The 20,190-nt window shown below is 36.9% G+C and overlaps 2 protein-coding genes across 5 annotated transcripts; one reads left to right on the forward strand and one right to left on the reverse strand.

Moving 5' to 3' along the window:
* The first annotated feature begins 468 nt into the window (after positions 1–468).
* Positions 469–9,271, forward strand: LOC101670571 (C-type lectin domain family 4 member D). Of its 3 annotated transcripts, XM_013063591.2 has the most exons (6): positions 470–738; positions 2,295–2,384; positions 4,812–4,916; positions 6,608–6,759; positions 8,462–8,574; positions 8,887–9,271. In XM_013063591.2, the coding sequence occupies exons 1-6, from the start codon at positions 711–713 to the stop codon at positions 9,029–9,031; spliced, it is 633 nt and encodes a 210-aa protein (XP_012919045.1). In that variant the 5' UTR covers positions 470–710; the 3' UTR covers positions 9,032–9,271. The 3 variants fall into 3 exon arrangements, with proteins under 3 accessions (XP_012919050.1, XP_012919045.1, XP_012919049.1); XM_013063596.2 differs by lacking the exon at positions 4,812–4,916 and having other exon boundaries at positions 469–738; XM_013063595.2 differs by lacking the exon at positions 2,295–2,384.
* Positions 9,272–14,501: 5,230 nt separating this feature from the next.
* On the reverse strand, positions 14,502–19,451 carry LOC101671291 (C-type lectin domain family 4 member E). 2 transcript variants are annotated; one of them, XM_004766613.3, is made up of 6 exons: positions 19,251–19,451; positions 18,349–18,441; positions 17,651–17,740; positions 16,791–16,942; positions 16,048–16,163; positions 14,502–14,836 (listed from the first exon to the last, which is right to left on the reverse strand). In XM_004766613.3, exons 1-6 carry the CDS (start codon positions 19,285–19,287, stop codon positions 14,686–14,688), a joined length of 639 nt encoding a protein of 212 aa, XP_004766670.1. In that variant the 5' UTR covers positions 19,288–19,451; the 3' UTR covers positions 14,502–14,685. The 2 variants fall into 2 exon arrangements, with proteins under 2 accessions (XP_004766670.1, XP_044927608.1); XM_045071673.1 differs by lacking the exons at positions 18,349–18,441; positions 19,251–19,451 and adding an exon at positions 17,907–18,321.
* Between the last annotated feature and the right edge of the window lie 739 nt (positions 19,452–20,190).

Here is a 20,190-nt window from a genome sequence, read left to right on the forward strand (position 1 = left end):
TGGCTGAGATCATGATCCCAGGGTCCTGGGATTGAGCCTCACCTTGGGCTCTGTGCTCAGAAGGGAGCCACCTTCTCTCTTTCACTCTCCCTCTGTGCTCCTTCAAATAAATTAATAAAATCTTTTTTAAAAAAAAGCTTTAGCTCATTGCTCGCATTATCTTTTGTCATCTTGCATACAACTTACTCAGTTCAGAGACATTTTTAAGGCATAATTTACCTCAAGGATGTAACATGTAATTTGAAATATAACACCTCTCCCTAAAAAAAAAGAAGAAAGAAAGAAAGATGGAGTGTGTATTAAATTTTTATTAAGCATAGTGATTATTCTTTTAGGGCATTGCTAAACTTTTTGTTTGAATGAATAAAAACAAATTGAGAAATTTCACATGACACACTAATCTAGTGATCTCAACATACTTCATGGAAATTTCTACTGGCTGTTTTTGGGTGTTGCTTTCCCAATTTCCTTTCGTCTTTGCTCTGTTTCTCAGAGTGAATCAAAGGAAACTTGTCTTTGAAAAGACTTCTTCTTTTGACTCATCTTTTATGTAGAGAACTTTCTGCTCTTACCAGAATAAGTAAGATTAATGTTCAATCTCAAGTATTTCTGAGGGTATACTCCTTACCCACAGAAATATACACTTGGGGCAAAATCAGAAGAGGCTTCTCATTCTCCCAACCACTGGACAGGAAGAGAATTAACCCACAATGGGTCAAGAAGAACCTCAAAATAAACGTGAGTACATTCTCTCCTCTCAGTTTTAAAGAAGCAAATGTAATTATGACTAAGATTTAAAAATATAAATTAATAGTAGTTATAGTTCTGAAGATTGAAGATGATGATAAGGAGGAGTTAGAAGAAATGACAATGACTTTGCTGAAGAGAAAGGTCATAGATAAACTCAAGTATGTTGGGTAAGAGAAACTTCTTTGTGAAACATACATTGGGCCAAGACAAGAGATAAATTATGCAAAAGAAAAATAAGATGGAAAGAAAGAGAGCAATTTGGGAAGATTCTTTTAAAGGTAGGAGGAGGAAGGAAGATAGACAAAACACACCAACTAAGGTTCACAGTTTACCTGAGGCTCTGACTTTATCCCATTTTATGCTGTACTTAAGGGTCACAATGTATTTGTATTACAAGAATATTAAATAATATTTTTGAGGAATAGAACAAATATTATTATTTCTATGAAAGGATATTCATTGCAGTACTTTTAGAAACAGAAAAAAACACCAGAAACCAATACTTGCTTGTATATTACTAATAGTACACATTCTAAATGATGGTGAATCTCTGTGATGGAATTCTGTATAGTGATTCAAATAATCCTATATATTAGTAGGATTGACAGAGAAAGTCTCCAAGACATATTGTTACATAAAAAGCTGTTTCAGGACCAGGGTACACTGTGGTCCCATTGAAGTTTGCCATGGTAGAGTGATGAGGTGAAGTAAAACATTAATTTTAATTATTTTAATTTTAATTATTAATTTTAAAATTATATATTTCTACAAGTACTGCAATGAATATCCTTTCATAGAAATAAGTTCAATTTTTCTACATGATAGAGCTCTAGAACTGATATTGTTGTGGTAAATATGATGCACTTAGAAGTTGATAAGTGTTGCTAACTTGGTCTGTCTAAAAGCTTTCTAATTTTTAGTTTAGCATAAACTATATGCTAACACCAAGAGAGTTTGTTTTTCCTCAGTCTTGCTGATACTATATATTTTCTGTTTTCTTTTAAAAATCTCATATGTGAAAAATTATACCATAATATTTTAGTTTGCATTTCTTTGAGCATACTTTTCTGTTTAATGATCATTCATAATTTCAGCAAACTAAATTTTCAGCAAATTTCCTGGTCAAACTTTTGCTCAGTTTTTAAGTTGCTTTTTGAAATTCTCTATACAGTCTAGACATTAATATTGTGACAAATTTTTTTTTCATATGTCCCTTGTGTTTTAACATTATTTGTGTCATATAGATGTTTTAGTCTTTATGGAGCCAAATTATCCATTTTCTTTTTTTAATGATCTTTGAGTTTTCTGTCTTATAAAAAGCCTTTCCATTAAAAAAGGTTATATTTTTATGTATGTATGTATGTATGTATGTATGTTTTTATCAGTAAATTCTAAAACTGATTTATTCAGGAGGAAATCTTTAAGCTCCCCTCTAGATCTAAAATATTGTGGATGAGCTCATATCTAGCTTGCATCTCAGTAGAATATCTTTCCCAGTTCTTGTGGCAGAGAAGACAATGTATTTATCTTTCCTTTTGCCCTAGTCAGAGGCCAGCATTCCCAGATGATCCCTTGGGCCATTGCTGTTTTTTACATCTCAGTTCTCAGTGCTTGTTTTATTGCAAACTGTTTGGGTAAGTTATTAGCAGAAATGGAACTCTGTGAATTTCCCCAAACAACATTCATGAAGTTCCTCTAAGTCTTTTGTTATTTTGATTCCCCATCCCAACATTTCAATCCATACTGCTTTTCAGGGTCTTGAATTTAAAATTCAGAGCTACATTTTTAACCTTCTGTCCTTTGATGGTGCTGTCTTATGTCAGGGAATGAAAGCTGGAAGTTAAACCCTTTCTTAGACCTATGAAGGTTGGTGGCTGAAGTAAATCATTCCCTAGTTTTGACTTGAGATTATAAGGGGCTGTATCTTATCAGTAAAGAATAACCAGCAAAAAACCAACTTTCAGATAGACTGTAGTCTGGCTTTGAAAAGAACAGTTGAAAGACTTGTTCTTTCTAGTAGTAAGACCTTATATAAAATTCTTATAATTACAATAATATAGTATAGGTCCAAGTACAGACAAATAGATCAGAGGAAAGGAATAGAGAGCTTAGTTACAGATCCTGCATATATGAACTGTTTATATAAAACAGAAGGGGATACTGCAGGTATAGGGAAAGGACAATTTTTTTCAATCAATGAAGACCATTGATTATCCTCATTCAAAAAATGAAATATGTCCCCTGTATATCATGTATAAAAGCAACCTGACATGAATTATTGGCCAAATGTGAAAAGCAAATCAATAATGCTTTTTAGAAGATAAATGGAGAATATATTCATATCCTCAAGTCAGGGAATGATTTCTTAAGTCATAAAATGTGCTAGCCAGTGAAGAAAATATTGACCAATTATACTACATTAAAGTAAGAATTAGTGTACAACAAAAATACCAAGAAAGCAGCCATAGAAGGTGTTTGTAATGCATATAATTGATAAAAAATTAATGTACAGGATATATAAACAATTCTTTCAAAACAATAGGAAAAAGTCCTGATAATACAGCAGAAAAATAGGCAACATTTTGAATAGGCAGTATAGAAAAGAAAAATTGAAATGTTTAATGAACACATAAAAAATGTCAAGCTCATTAGTTTTCAGGGAAATGAAAATTCAACTCACAAAATGAGATACCGTTGCAAACATACCAGGATGGCAATAATTAAAAATTCTAGTGCTACTAAGTATTGATGATGATGTGGAGCAACTGAAACTCCAATGAACTGCTGCTTCTGGGAGCATAGAGCAGTACAACCACTTTGGGAAACTTTGCGACTATCATAGTTGGCAATATGCGTATTCTATTACCAGCAATTCCACTCCTAGGAATATAGCCTACAGAAATGCATGCTCATGTGCTCTAGGATGCATGGCCAAAAATGCTTAGAATAGTATCATTCATAATACTCAAACGCTGGAAGCAAAGCAAATGTCTACCAGAAGAAGGCTATACGTTTTAGTGCATTAAGACAGTAGATCACATTATAGTAATGAAAATGAATGGATTATAGTTGTATGTAACAATAAAAATAAATTTCAGAAATAACACTGAGCAAAAGACAGAACCAAAAGAATGCATATTTTATCATTTTATTTATATAATGTTCAAAAGCAGGTGAATCTGATCTGTAGGGTTTAGGGATATGTTATCAAGGGGTAAAATTTGAAGCAAAGCACAAAATGATTGGTTTAAAAACCATGGTATAGTTACCTTTAAGAAAGAGGAAGTGGGTTGTATTTGGGATGTGAAGGCCACCTGAGGTGTTGGCAATGTTATGTTGCTTAAGCCAGATTGTTGTTACCTGGAGTGCTCACTTTATAATAATTTGATAAACTGTACATTTGTGTTTTTCACTTCTTTGCACTTGATTATGTTTCAAAGTAAAAATATTTATTTATTTATTTATTATTTATTTATTTTGGGAAGAGAGAAAGGGAGAGCGAGTATGTGAATAGGATGGGCAAGGGGCGGTGGGAGAGAGAGAGAGAGAGAGAGAGTATCTTAAACAGGCTCCATGCACAGCACAGAGCCCAATATGGGGTTTGATTTCACAACCCTGAGACTATGACCTGAGCCAAAATCAAGAGTTAGATGCTCAACCAACTGAGCCACCCAGGTTTCCCTCAAAGTAAAAATATTTAAAAGATAAGTGAATGTATCTGGCTGATATGATAATACTTGGCAGAACTATCCCAGTATTTTCTAAAAATCTCCACTCTAAAACAGATTCTGATAGAAAAATATGCTTAAAAGCATATACACCTAAAGGTTTGCAGAACTACTCCCATAAACCACAAAATGGATAACGATAATAAAATATTAATTTTTGACAATTCATTTCAACCTATTCACCTGGGACTGGAAAAGAAGAACTGGGTAATAAGAATAAGGGTTAGTTACCTTAACTCTTAGGAGAAGAAAGGGACCAGAGTGACCAGCTCCCATTTCCCTAAGTAAATGATTATATAGGGAAAGAAAACTAACTCTTTTCCCCTTTGACAGTAACTCATCACACCATTCTACGCTGCAGGAGAGAAGCAAGAGTGTTCAAGTTACCAGAGTACTACAAGAAGCTGACATGCACCAGAGAGAAATCAAAATTGAAAGGTAGATAGAAAAGAGCATAGGAGAATTTCTTTCTTACTTCCATTTCCTTTCTTTTTAAATTAACATTTCATTTTATTTTATTTTTTCAGTGTTCCAAGAGTCATTGTTTATGCACCACACCCAGTGCCCCATGCAATATGGGCCCTCCTTAATACCCACAAACAGGCTCACCTAACCCCCTCTAAAACCCTCAGTTTGTTTCTCAGAGTCCACAGTTTCTCATGGTTCATCTCCCCCTCTGATTTTCCCCAATTCACTTATCCTTTCCTTCTCCTAATCTCCATGTTATTCCTTATGCTCCACAAGTAAATAAAACCATATGATAATTGACTCTCTCTGCTTGACTTATTTCACTCAGCATAATCTCTTCCATTCCCGTCCATGTTAATACAAAAGTTGGGTATTCATCCTTTCTGATGCAGGCTTAATATTCCATTATATATATGGACCATATCTTCTTTATCCATTCATCTGTTAAAGAGCATTTTGGCTCTTTCCATGATTTGGCGATTGTGGCCATTGCTGCTATGAACATGGGGGTACAGATGGCCCTTCTTTTCACTACATCTGTATCTTTGGGGTGAATACCCAGTAGTGCAATTGCAGGGTCATAGGGAAGTTCTATTTTTAATTTCCTGAGGAATCTCCACACTGTTTTCCAAAGTGGCTGCACCAACTTGCATTCCCACCAATAGTGTAAGAGGGTTCCCCTTTCTCCACATCCTCTCCAACACATGTTGTTTCCTGTCTTGTTAATTTTGGCCATTCTAACTGTGTAAGGTGGTATCTCAATGTGGTCTTGATTTGAATTTCCCTGGTGGCTAATGATGGTGAACATTTTTTTCATGTGTCTTTGGAGAAGTTCATTTTTTGACGTGATTATCTATTTTTTGAGTGTTGAGTTTGAGGAGTTCTTTATAGACCTTGGATATCAGCCCTTTGTCTGTAGTGTCATTCGCAAATATCTTCTCCCATTCCATGGGTTGCCTCTTTGTTTTGTCTTACTTCCATTTCCATTCAGATTCATAGTCCAATTTAAAGTAACCAGTAGTAAATGAGGAGAGATTAAAACAACAGGAGTATCTGGTACAAGAGTAAACATCAATAAATAGAAATAGATTTCTCATGTCTGTAATTAGTTGAATAACTGGAGAATATAACAACACATTTAGGATCCATTTCTGGCACCCAAAACATAACATTAGTTTAATTCCATTTTCTTTTGATTTAGGCATATCTTAAAGACTTCCCTCCTAGAATATACAGCTTTTCCAAAGTGACTTTGTCTCTTATATTTTGCTGGAATCTGTAAAATCCTTCATCCTTTGGGAGGATGGGCAAATGCTTGAGAGTTCTAGTAGGTTCTCTACCCTCTTTAGATAGAATTACCTGCAAAAGGCTTTATTCTAGAAGCACTTCAAAAATAGAAGTAAATACATGTAGGGACATTGAAAAATGATGTTGTCTTCTAAGAGAATATCTTGTAATTTCCATATAAGTCACTACATGATTCAGATACTTTTGCTCAGAAATATTTAGAAATGCAATTTTTAGGCTTTTTTAAAGGGGGAACAAAATGATATTGGTAATCTTGGTATTATTTCCAAAAAATATTAACTGGAATAACTATGCAATCTCTTAGAGATAAAATACTCCTTTGCAACTGATTCTCATTTCAATTTTCTCATGAGGGACCACCTGGAATTGCTGTCCTTTTGGCTGGAGAGCATTCCAGTCCAACTGCTATTTTCCTCTTAATGACAATAAGACATGGGATAAGAGCGAAAGGAACTGCATGAGGATGGGGGCTCATCTGGCCACCATCAGCACAGAAGCTGAGCTGGTATGTTGGAAGACTCAAATCCATCTCTCTGCTCTTTGAATCTCTTTGCAGAGAAAGAGGAATTTCTTTGTTCTGCCTCTATGCCTTTGCTTCATCTGTTTTATCTTCTTTGCTCATTTTTCTTCATCTGGCCAACTTTTGGTCTTTCCAGATTTGATTCACATGTTATTTCCTCCAGAAAACTACCCTGACCACCTTCCCTATGCCATCCTCCCTGTTCTAATTTGGAGAGACACCTGTGGTACTTTGTGCACTGTGTGGTCATGGCACTTACACTGTACTGAGATTATCTATTCACTGCTCCCTGTCTGCCAGTGACTCTCCTTTGCAGAGGTCTGTGGCTGTGCTCTCCTAATCTTTGCATCTCCAAAGTCCTGCACAGTGCTAGGGACACTGGATAGGTCTTGATAAATGTTTGGTGAGTGAGTGAATAAATGAATGGTTAAGCAGGACTGAAATAGCTTCTCAGAAGAAATCATAAGAAATACAATTCAGTTGCATGGTTTTAACTCTAAGTAAAAAAAAATTCTTAAGTTTAATTCAGTTCTTTAAAGCACTTTAAAGCACTTCTTTTTTTAATTTTTAAATTTTTTAAAAGCACTTTTTAGGGGCGCCTGGGTGGCTCAGTGGGTTAAAGCCGTTGCCTTCAGCTCAGGTCATGATCCCAGGGTCCTGGGATCGAGCCCCGCATCGGGCTCTCTGCTCAGCAGGGAGCCTGCTTCCCCCCCCCCCGCCGCCTCTCTGCCTTCTTGTGATCTCTCTCTCTTTCTCTGTCAAATAAATAAGTAAAAATATTTAAAAAAAAATAAAAGCACTTTTTAAAAAGATTTTATTTATTTTTTTTATTTGACAGACAGGGATCACAAGTAGGTCGAGAGGCAGGCAGAGAGAGGGAGAAGCAGGCTCCCCGCTGAACAGAGAGCCCGATGTGGGGCTTGATCTCAGGACCCAGGGATCATGACCTGAGCTGAAGGCAGAGGCTCTAACCCATTGAGCCACCCAGGCGCCCCTTTTTAAAGCACTTCTTAAAACAAATTTCCTCTTGTAATATACTTCTATATATATATACATACATACATACATATACATACACACACACTATATGTATATATATATATATAGTATATATGTAACTCATATTCTACTCTTTTCTTAGGGAGGTTTCCCAGAGGATTCTGTCACCATGGCTTTGCAATCTGTAGGTTCACCAACTCTTTGAATAAAATGGAACTTAATTTAATACACACATGCATAAAGAAGGCAATTTTAAAAATGAAATTTTAAAAAAATTTGATCCTATTAAACATTGTGCTAAGTGATTTCCAAGTGTGATCTCACTTACTCATCACAGTAACTGCAGTAGTACAGTGGTCCTTTTGGAGATGAGAAATTTTGGGTTTGGTGAGATTAGAGCACTTACTACATTACACGATAAATGGCAGAGGCAGGATTTGAAAGCACATTTGTCTGATAACACTGCTTTTGTGCTTAGCTAATAATCCATCTGACCATTTCTCTCTTTTCCTAATAGCTTTTCCTAACATAACATAATATTATTTCCTAACATAACATAATGTTATTATGTTAGCTGTTATGTTACCTAACATAATAGCTATCAAATGATAAATGCAAATATACTTATAAAAATTATAATTTTTATAAAATTTTTATGTAATTATACAAAATTTATATTTTTATGCAGAACTTTATTTCTCAATTTTTGGATAGACGATTTTCATATTTCCTGGGATTTATAGATGAGAATCATGGAGGCCAATCCTTGGTGAACAAGACAGCATTTAACCCACATAATTTGTGAGTATGTCGACTGGGGTGTAAGAGCTTTATAGGCAAAGCTGGGAAGATAGCAAGCAGAATTCATTTGGACTGCAGTATACTGATATAGGAATGCTTACTCAGAATAGAGTACTATGTGTTGAGTAACCCCATACTAATATACTATGATACTTCTATTAGTGCACTCCGTATTTTTCACCAAAGACATTTTCCCTGCATGTCCCCTGACCTACACACACACACACTCACACACACACACAAAAATAATATAAATATAAATATAAATACAAATACAAATATAAATATATATATTTTTTTCTTTCATTTCAGATTATGGCATGAGGGTGAACCCAAAAATCAGGAAGAAAATTGTATTGTCCTTGTTAATGTCCAAGACAAATGGACAGGGAATGATTCTCCTTGTAACTTTGAGACAAAAAGTATTTGTAAATTACCTGGAGCAGCATTCAACTAGAAACCTCCAAAGAAGTCCTTGCGATGGGGACAGAAAAGAAGAACCAATTAGACTAAGGAAGAATGTACCTGCACCATTGGAACAGAGAAAACCTGCTGAGAAAATAGAAAAATTTCAGTTATGATGGCTTTATTTATTTTTGTTCTATTCATTCAAGATACTATGTTTTTGTGTGGTATGGTGGCAGAGTCATCTTTTGTGTGAGAATCCATTTTCATTAACATTGCTTTCTTGATAGTATATCAGAGTAGTTTCTTTTCAGTTGGTGTGCACTGATGACATATCAACCAGAATGGCTCAAGATGATGCCATCTCTTAGTCATTGCTTTCCTCTGCTCAGATTTTTACAGTGTGGGGTATTCCAACTGGTAGTGGAATGCCATTATTTTGGCCCCAGTTACAACAAACTCTTTAAATTTTTTTAAAGATTTATGTATTTATTTGAGAGAGGGAGAGAGAGAATCTCAAGCAGATTCCCCACTAAGCACAGAGCCTGATGTGGGGCCCAACATGGGGTTCAATCTCACAACCCTGAGATCATGACCTAAGTTGAAATCAAGAGTCAGTTGCTTAACTGACTGAGCCACCCAGGTGCTCCCTAATCTATTTCTTACAGTCTGATTATTTTTCACTACCTCTTTGGTGACCACCACAGACCACCTTTCTTACCTGGGTTATTGCAATAGCCTTCTGAATGGTCCCCCTGTTTCTCCCCTCAGCCCCTTTCAGTCTGTCCCCACCTCTCATGGCACTTCTCCTATTCTTCATACTGTCTTTAAGACAGCTGATAGTCATTTCATAAAAATAACTGCAAAATTTATTAGGACACTGTGGTAGTCCTAGAAGTTTGAAACACTTAAAAAAATTTAAACACTGTGGGGGGTGGGAGATTGGGGGAGCCAGGGGATGGGTATTAAGGAGGGTCTGTATTGCATGGAGCACTGGGTATGATGCAAAAACAATGAATTCTGTTATGCTGAAAAGAAATTAAAAAAATTAAAAAAAATTTAAACACTTGTTTTGTCATTGAAAAAGTATGATATGTATATGTTAAAAAGGCAAACCAGAAAATTATAAATGAAAGTACGAATTAAATCTTCCACTTTGAACTCCAGTCCCTTAAATGCCTCTTCAGAGAAACTATGATTGTCAGTTTTTTATACATATTTCTGTATATGCTTAAATATGTGTTATATAAATGTATATACATATACATCCCATTTTTTTTCTAACACTAGTGGAAACATTATCTATAGCATCTTAAATGTCTGACAATTTTTTTTTCTCCCATGAATCTCAGGGGTTTTGTCTGTTTGGTTTTTTTTTTTTAATTTATTTTTTATTTTCAGCATAACAGCATTCATTATTTTTGCACCACACCCAGTGCTCCATGCAATCCGTGCCTTCTATAATACCCACCACCTGGTACCCCGAACTCCCACCCCCCGCCCCTTCAAAACCCTTAGATTGTTTTTCAGAGTCCATAGTCTCTCATGGTTCACCTCCCCTTCCAATTTCCCCCAACTCCCTTCTCCTCTCTAACTCCCCTTTTCCTCCGTGCTATTTGTTATGCTCCACAAATAAGTGAAACCATATGATAATTGACTCTCTCTGCTTGACTTATTTCACTTAGCATCATCTCTTCCAGTCCTGTCCATGTTGCTACAGAAGTTGGGTATTCGTCCTTTCTAATGGAGGCATAATACTCCATAGTGTATATGGACCACATCTTCCTTATCCATTCGTCCGTTGAAGGGCATCTTGGTTCTTTCCACAGTTTGGCGACCGTGGCCATTGCTGCTATAAACATTGGGGTACAGATGGCCCTTCTTTTCACTGCATCTGTATCTTTGGGGTAAATACCCAGGAGTGCAATGGCAGGGTCATAAGGAAGTTCTATTTTTAATTTCTTGAGGAATCTCCACACTGTTCTCCAAAGTGGCTGCACCAACTTGCATTCCCACAAACAGTGTAAGAGGGTTCCCTTTCTCCACATCTCCTCCAATACATGTTGTTTCCTGTCTTGCTAATTTTGGCCATTCTAACTGGTGTAAGGTGATATCTCAATGTGGTTTTAATTTGAATCTCCCTGACGGCTAGTGATGATAAACATTTTTTCATGTGTCTGATAGCCATTTGTATGTCTTCATTGGAGAAGTGTCTGCTCATATCTTCTGCCCATTTTTTGATATGATTGTCTGTTTTGTGTGTGTTGAGTTTGAGGAGTTCATTATAGATCCTGGATATCAACCTTTTGTCTGTACTGTCATTTGCAAATATCTTCTCCCATTCCGTGGGTTGCCTTTTTGTTTTGTTGACTGTTTCCTTGGCTGTGCAGAAGCTTTTGATTTTGATGAAGTCCCAAAAGTTCATCTTTGCTTTTGTTTCCTTTGCCTTTGGAGACATATCTTGAAAGAAGTTGCTGTGGCTGATATCGAAGAGATTACTGCCTATGTTCTCCTCGAGGATTCTGATGGATTCCTGTCTGTTTTTCATCATGATCAGGGTACTCTCTTTGATCCCCACCTCTTCTTTCCCCCTTTCCCTACCATCTCTCCTCTGGTAACCACCAGTTTGTTCTCTATAATTAAGTCTGTTTCTTGGTTTGTCTCTCTCGTTTTTTCCTTTGCTCATTTGTTTTGTTTCTTAAATTCCACATATGTGAAATCATGTGGTATTTGTCTTTCTCTATTTCATTTAGCATAATAACACTCTTGTGCAAATGGCAAGATTTCACCCAAGTAATATTCTCTTGAGTGTGTGTGTGTATGTGTATGTGTATGTGTGTGTGTGTGTATATATATGCATACATATGTGTGTGTGTATATATATACACACACACACACTATAATGTTGTGTGTGTATAATTCTGTTGTGTGTGATGTGTATATCACTCTCCTTTATCTATTCATTAGTTGATGTACATTTAGGCTGCTTCCATAGTTAGGCTACTATAGATAATGCTGCAATAAACATAGAGGTGCATGTATCCCTCTGAATTAATGTTTTTATATTCTTTGGGTAAACACCCAGTAGTATGATAGTATGGCAGTTCTATTTTTATTTTTTTGAGGAACCTCCATACTGTTTTCCACAGTGGCTGCACCAACTTGCATTCTCACCTACAATCTTCTTCACATCCTTGCCAACACTTGTTGTTTTTTGTGTTTTTGATTTTAGCCATTCTGACTGGTGTGAGGTGATATCTCATTGTGGTTTTGATTTGTTTTCCCCCGATGATGAATGATGTTGAGCATCTTTCATAGACTCATGAAAAGATTTTTTCTTCTTTGGAGTAATGTCTGTTCATGTCTTCTGCTTATTTTTTAATCAGATTATTTGTGGTTTTAGGTAATCATCTTGCATTTTTTACTTAAAAATATAGTTTGGGAAACGTTTTATACCTTGTTCCAAATAACTAAATAGTGTTTCATTATATTGGTATATCATAATCTGAAATAACCTTTAAGTGATAAAATATTTCCTTTGTATAATAAAAATCAACAAAATAATGGCTATGAAAGAAACCATAAGAACAATCCCAGTTCAGATCAGAAAAGAAAGACAGTTCCAAGAGGAGTTCTTTTCCTCTTAAAAATATGGGACTGATAGAATGTATCTGAATGCATTGAGAGGTGATATACAATTCTGGGTAGTTAAAGGATGCATTATTAATCAGTACATAGAAAACTAGATATATAAAAAATGTTGCCAATATTAGCTATACAAAAAGCAAAATGTATTTAAGAAAGTATGTAATATAATACATAATCATGATACAGTACAAGATTCAGCTGTGATAACATTTACATATTCATGATAACATGAGTAAAAATTTTTGATAATGAGTGTGTATTATTTTCACCAAATGTATTAGAATGATTTTTCTTTAAAATATTTAGAGGCCCACATGGCAATATTTACATCTTAACAGTGATTTACTTTGGGAATATGGTCTTGGGACTACAGATGATTGCTTACTCTTTTATTTTTTGGAAATTTCTGGCTTTTATGGTGCCTGAATATTTTTGTAGGCCCTATTGTAAAAATATATTTTAAAATAGAATCAACCAGATGATGTACCCCTCAGAATTTTCAATATAAATAACTTGGTTTCTGTTGATCTTTAATCAGTAAACCCTGAGTGATTGTTTCTTTTCTTGCCAAACTTTGAAGACAAAGTTAATTGCATAACAAATTATAAATATATGGTGAATAAAGTATACTAATACTTTCATATATCTTTCAATATTGAAATAAAGTTTAAAGATTTTATATATTTATTTATTTGACAGAGAGAAAGAGATCACAAGTAGGCAGAGAGGCAGGCAAAGGGAGAGGGGGAAGCCAGCACCCCGCTGAGCAGAGAGCCTAATGCGGGGCTCGATCCCAGGACCCTGAGATCATGACCCGAGCCAAAGACAGAGGCCTAACCCACTAAGCCACCCAGGTGCCCCTGAAATAAAATTTAAAATAACAAATTATAGCCAACCACAAAGAAGCAATGGTGAATAAAAGTATTTCCATATGTCTCTCATTGATGTTTATGATTTGAAAAAAGGAAACTAGAAAGTATATGTACTGGATTACTTTTAGGTCAAATGACTTTAGATTTAAAGGCATATTGGTTTCAAAAACCACACATGGTCCCTTATACCTAAGAAGAATAAACATTTTTAAGGAAAGATAATATATTATATTCACTTACATAGTTGAATTTTCCCATTTCATGATTACACATTCATTATGAATTTTGAGGGTCTTTTTATGGTGCTGTGTGCAAGAAACATGGTTATTAAAGGTACTGTGTTATTTAAATATTCTTGAATAACCTTCTCAGTACTGAAAAAAATATGCTAGTAGTGGATAGGCTTGAGATAGGAGATTGTCAAGCTGAATGTTCTCTTCAAACAATTTGATGTTGGACCCTAGATGAGCAAGAGCCACAAACTGAGGTGAGATTCAGTTATTCGGTGGAAGAGAAGAAAGAGAAAAGGGAGTTCTTTTCTGAATCATAGTCTGTTTGGAGCCGAAGCTCAGCATGGCCTTTTCCTAGCGAGGCATAGTCAAGGCCATTACCTGGGAAGTCCACATGTCTTTGAAGCAGGGATAAGCTTCATGACTTGAGGGAGTTTCTTACTCATTGTACGGAGAACATAGTGAAGCTACTTGCTTGGGCAGAGGTAAAAATGGTATGCAGTTGAGAAGAGAATATAGACTTATCAGGAGCCAGAAAGAAAAATTGACCAGAGCCTGAATTCAGGGGCTTCAAAGTCACTTTGAAAATCCTCTTCTTGCTGGGCTCTGTACTTGCTCAATGTCCCATATTTTCCCATCAGTCTTCACAAATGAAGCAAATGTGCCCAAAGGAGCATACTTTTCCTGACATTTGTTCTAGAATTGCTTGGTAAATTTTGAGAAGTCCTGAGACTAATTTGGAGAAACATGCACATCAATTAGTCACAAATTATAACATTCAAAATGACTCATTTTTATTGGTAGCAAAAGCAACGAAGTCCTCCCAATGTCCCTAAGGAGTCCTCATTAAGTGCCGCACACACTTCTCTCTGGTTGGAGCTATGTTCATGCTCTTGTGCCTCCATATTTATGCATTTAAGTTGTGCTTTCTGCTCTTAGAGAATTTTTCTGTTGCTTTAGACATTTATTTCTGGCATTTCACAAATCCAAAAAATACTGAAGAAACAGGGCACATCATTCCAATTTTTCCTGGGATTTGAAGAGTCTCGGATGGTGGCACAGTCCTCCACTGTCACTAAATTATTGGGCTCCCCGACATCCCAGAAGCTGAACGAGAATAATCATGCAGGAGATTTAAAATCCCAGCTACAAGAAGCCAAGTGACCTACTATGCTAGGCAAATGACACTTGTGTTGTATCACTTCACAACACTTTTGTTAGGCATTGTAATCTCCATTTTATTTTTTAATTTAAAAAATTATTTATTTATTTATTGGACAGAGACAGAGAAAGTGCACATGCAGGGGGAGAGGCAGAGGGAGAGGGAGAAGCAGACCTGACCCCAGGACCCCAAGATCATGACCAGAGCTGAAGGCAGACACTTAACCAACTGAGCCATCCAGGTGTCCCTATAATCTCCATTTTGTTGATAAGCAAAATGAATCCCAGGAAAGCTAAACCATTTGTCTAAGTCATAGAGTTTATGAGGAATGAAGCTGAACTGGATACTCCTGATTTTCTATTCTGTCATGCTCCCTCATGGTTGTCGACCCATAACGAGTGGCTATTGATATTCTGGTGGACGTGTTTCCTTCGAAGCTCTGATATTCTCATGGATTTGTTTCCTTCACACTCATATCTCATCTTACCTTTGGTTCCCTTTATTCCATACTGAGTCTGTATTCACGTAGGTACATACTTCAGTGGTGGTATTGTGCTGTAGTGAAGCGAATTTCTCAAGTCTCAGGGCATCTGGGCTGTACTCTTAGAATGGACCTTAACCTTCCTGACCTTTAGTTTCCTCAAATGCTAAGTAAAGATTAATTATATCCATGTATACCAGAAAGGTGTAATTTAGGTAAAATGAAATAACGAATGAGATAAAAACTTTGAAAACTCCTAAGTGCCATGCAGTAACGAAGTAAGGTCATTATTAAAAAGAAAAGGGACATTAACAAGGGGGTTCCATGCTCTCACTCCATAACTCCACTTTCTCAAATCATTATTTTTATCTCATTTACTAGTTTGGGGGCATAAGACTCTGAATTTCACTCTGTCTCTGCTGCATTTCCAATGAATTAGTCTTTAATTCTAACCCTCTCTTTTTCAACTGTTACTTCCCCTGTATTCAGATAGTCTCAGGAAATGGGGGCACTAGATCCTCATGCTTCCTTCGTCTATCTTCTTGCAAATCGTATTATGAAGGCTTGACCCGAAGATATCTTGTGGAACAGGAGGAGGTTCTGTGAACTCCCTGCAGCAATGGTCTAACTTTGATTTGACACAGTGTTAAAATTCTCCTGCAAGAAGGAAATTACCTGAGAGATTCTGAGAAAGGTGTTCCATCTACCCATTGCCACTGACCCTCGTTCACCTGGTCTGTCAGTCCAATATAGAACTCTCTCCTTTTAGGTTTCGCAAAGAAAAGGAATTCCTATGGAAGCAACACAATAAAAAAAAAAATAGACCAATTATTTCAATTTTGAACAAATGTTGAAGGTAATTGTTCTTAAGAGAAATAAAGTAGGACAAAGACTACAGATGATAAGTGTCTCTGAAATTGTAAGATCATAGAGGATTTTCTTTTTAATTTGGTAAAAATATGCATACCATAGAATCAAATCTTTAACAGAGAAGGAGGTTCTCAATAACTAATTTCAAGTTTATCTACTGTTATTTGTAGCAAAATCTACTGTATATATCCAGCACGAAACATTATTAATCACAGCATAAGGATAGTGGTCATACCTTTGACATATCTGCCATAATCATATGATATGCTCATCAATGTAATGGCCATTCTAAAATGAATTCCCAGCCCTTCCCCCCCCCCAACCTCCTAATCAAGAAACAGAACATAGAAATCCCTTCGCTTTAGCCTCTTCTCGTGATGAAAATAGGGTAAGTTATCGATTACAGAAATAGTAGAAATGGCATGCATTTCAGTACATTCATTCAACAAATAGTAGCTGTGGCCCAATGCTGTATGCACGTATGGAGAAGGGGATAGATGCTAAGAAGAAGGTCGCACAGACATTGGAGGAGGCTGCACTCCAACTACCTGTTCCTCCCGCGTGTTGATAACAACAAGATGAGCACCCATGTTGGAGCAGTTTTTTAAACTCGATGCCCAGGACATGGTGTTAGTAGAAAAGAAGTAGCAGCTAGATTGAAAATGTACCCAATTCGATGGACAGCAATTCTTGACTGAACCTAGGAGGAGAGAAGTTTCCATGAATGCTCTAGCCTGGAGGAGCGTCATGTAGCATTTTGGTAAGACTTGGAATAAGACTGTATATGTAAGAGCATTATAGGGAGTAAATTTCTGAAGTATTTGCAAATTCCCTCATCTATATATATTTTTTTCTCCTTCACCTCATTTGGAAGAAAGTGAGGAAAAGAAAATGCATTCCTGGAGACAATTATCTTCCTTTTCTAGGTTCTGTTGAGACATACCTCAGATTTATTCTAAAAGTTTTCTATAACGTCCCCAAGATTTCCTGTCTCGATGCTAATTGCATTTCTGAAGTTCTAGAACTGTCTTCTTACCAATTCCTCAGCATTCTCATACAGAACAGGCAAGATTTTACATTTTTTTTTGAAAAACAGAACAACATCCAATTACTTTACTTGTCCCCAAATCAGTCTAGAAGCAAAAAAAAAAAAAAAAAAAAGTGTCGATATAGGGGCCCCTGGGTGGTTCAGTCGATTTGCGTCTGCCTTTGGCTCAGGTCATGAGCCCAGGTTTCCAGATTGAGACCCACATCAGGCTCTCTGCTCAGGGGTGAGTCTGTTTCTCCTTCTGCCCCTCCCTGATGTTCATGCTTGCACTCTCTGTCTCTCTCTGAAATAAATGAATAAAATCTTTTAAAAAAGTGTCAATATATAAATGTTGATCTTCAAGTTTGAGGACTATCATACCCAATCCATCACTGGAGCAGGAGAAGTCCATGAATGCCTCATGTAGCTGGAACTTATTCTCATCGCAGAGTTGAAGGACACGATATGTCACTGTAAGGAAAGGTGCAGAGTTAATGTCCATTAATCTTGAAAAAAATTTTTTATCATTTTTGTATTAATAATGAAAGTACCAATAATTATCATGGTTTCTTTTTCTTTTCTCTTTTCTTTTTTCCTATTTGTCCTTCTACACAGAGAGACAATAAGATTTACCTACTCAAAGAAAGAAGAGGGAATTCACATTTCATGATTTTCCTGATTTATGAAGGTGAATGTATTGTATCTCGGGTCCAAAGGCCCAGAGAAAACAAATGCATCTTTATTTAGTCTCTCTATGCCAACCCCCCCTACCCTTCTTCCAAAAAGCGATTTTATCATGCTTCTGGTTAGGGTCCCATAGAGAAGTTTACCCTAATGATATGAATGCAAAGGGAAGGACATAAAGCCGTCAAGGAGATGGAAAATGTCTATCATGAAAAATGTGTCAGAGGTCACTGAAAGGTGAACTATTCTGTTCTAGTTGAGCAATAACCTGGAGATAAATAGGGAAGAAAGTGGAACAGAAATACCTTTTGAAGGGGAAGAGAACCCAAAGGCGACCAGAAAGATTTTACCCCTAATATTCACCAGGGAGATTGAACTTGACCTTTCGAACTCACCAACACATCTGGTGATAAAACAGGCGCTGAGCAGTAGCATGGAGACCCCAGCAACAGTCCATAAGAGAACTTGGGAAGACAAGCGTCTTTTCTCTGTAGAAAGAAATATGCAAACATAGTCAAACTTCCCTAGCACGTTACAAAAGAGATTCTTACCCAACCACGTAGTTCCTTCCACTCGCACTGTTCTATATGGAGTAAGTTTCAAACGTCAGCATGTATCAGAATCATTTGGAAGATGTGTTGAAACACAGAGGAAAGCACTTCACCTCTAGAGTTAATGTTTCATGAGACTTGGTACTGAGCCAGTAAGTTCCCAGAGGCTGCTATTGGTCTGGAAACCATCTTTCAGAACCCCTAGAATTGCTAATCTTAAGATTCGTGAACTGAGATGGGCAATTTTTCCTTCTTAAGTTTCCCAGATTTTTTCCCCTTCTTTTCCTATTTTTGTCTTTCCCATTTCTCCCTCTTATCCTCTCTGTTTTTCTCATCTCTCACCTGCTCTCCTCTTTTCGGTGTCTTATTTCCTAAGCTCTCTGTCAATCAGACCAGATAAAACGCGGCCCAACCTCTAGTAGCTCCTCTCCGCCTCCCTCCAGACACACATTTTACAGACAGGGAAAGTGGGTTCTAGAGAAGTGAGGTGCCTTGCCCAACACGACACAGGGAAAAGGGTGGGCAGAGCGGTCTGATGCAGCTCTCCCTGGAATCCAGCCCAGCGATCCTCAGTACAACATACGGTCCCTAACCACTGCCTCCCTCAGCTTCCTCTCTTGCATTCTGTCTCTGTCTCCCTTCTTTTGTTCTAGTGGAGACTTTTCTATTGTCCCTTCCCTCAAAATATTTATCACCTCTTCCCAAAAGACAGATCTCTGAGAGAAAGGGAGAGTTGCAAATTTTACCTGGGCCTTGTGATGTAGATGGTTGGGACGGATTCATTCTCTCTCTCTCTTTCCCTCTCTCTTTTTCTCCTCTGTCAGTTTCTGAATCCAGGAGTATTTTGTTGGTAAGGTTCAAGAAAAATGATTCTTTTTCTGTTTTTTTTAGGAAGTGTGACCCTAAGACATCATAATATCAACGTGTTCTGTGGCTTTGTGTTTTAGTCAGGGTTTCCTTTCTTGCATAAGGATGCCAAGGGACTTTACTGGGCAACACATCTTTCTCCTCAGTTTAGGAAACAACTAAATGGGGAAATGGTGAGGTGGTTAAGTATCAGCAGATTGGGCTGAGCATGTGGACACATCAGGGGCTTAAAGATACAGTTTTATTTTGGTGGGTAAAATGTCTCTACTTTCTTCCAGGCATCACTCATCCTTCGGTCTGCCCTTGACATTTGCGGGGCCCTCCTCCGCACTTCCAGTTTTCCTTTTGGTCCTTGCCACCTCATGTTTGTTAACTGGAAAGGGGACAGACTCCAAGTCTTCGCACTTGGCACAGAGCTGGGTATGTTGTATATGTGTTTACAACTTGGCCATGTGAATTCCTTTTCCTATTTTATGTTTTCTTTTTCCTACTTCCTTCGCTTACATCTCTTGAAACTTCTGGATTTCTCTCGTGCTGTGTATGTTGCATTGTGGGTTTATATCTCTTCTATCAATGTGCTTACCCCTAGGCGATCTCACAAGTCTGCCCCAGTTGAATCACCTCACGTGTATGACTACTTTGAAATTCAGATCCATTCCCTATGTCAAAACACAGCTTCTGGAGTCCTCGAGACTCAGCATTTAGTTTCATTCTATTTTTCCAAATTATTTGAGGATTTTTGTTTTATAATAGGGCCTGTATTAGGAGAAATAAACCTGAATGTCAGAAGAAGTAATTTTAATTAGACATGAAAATATA

This window comes from Mustela putorius, unplaced genomic scaffold (assembly GCF_011764305.1).
Source record: "Mustela putorius furo isolate JIRA1106 unplaced genomic scaffold, ASM1176430v1.1 tig00003988_pilon_pilon_pilon, whole genome shotgun sequence".
Classification (NCBI taxonomy): Eukaryota; Metazoa; Chordata; class Mammalia; order Carnivora; family Mustelidae; genus Mustela; species Mustela putorius.

Coding starts and splice junctions, on each gene's coding strand:
- LOC101670571 (XM_013063591.2), top strand. CDS start 711: ATGGGTCAAGAAGAACCTCAAAATAAAC. Junction 739..2,294: donor AGAAGAACCTCAAAATAAAC/GTGAGTACATTC, acceptor CTTTTGCCCTAG/TCAGAGGCCAGCATTCCCAG. Junction 8,575..8,886: donor GCATTTAACCCACATAATTT/GTGAGTATGTCG, acceptor CTTTCATTTCAG/ATTATGGCATGAGGGTGAAC.
- LOC101671291 (XM_004766613.3), bottom strand. CDS start 19,287: ATGAATCCGTCCCAACCATCTACATCACAAGGCCCAG. Junction 17,741..18,348: donor TTTTATCACCAGATGTGTTG/GTGAGTTCGAAA, acceptor CTTTCCTTACAG/TGACATATCGTGTCCTTCAA. Junction 16,164..16,790: donor TCAACACGCGGGAGGAACAG/GTAGTTGGAGTG, acceptor TTGCTTCCATAG/GAATTCCTTTTCTTTGCGAA.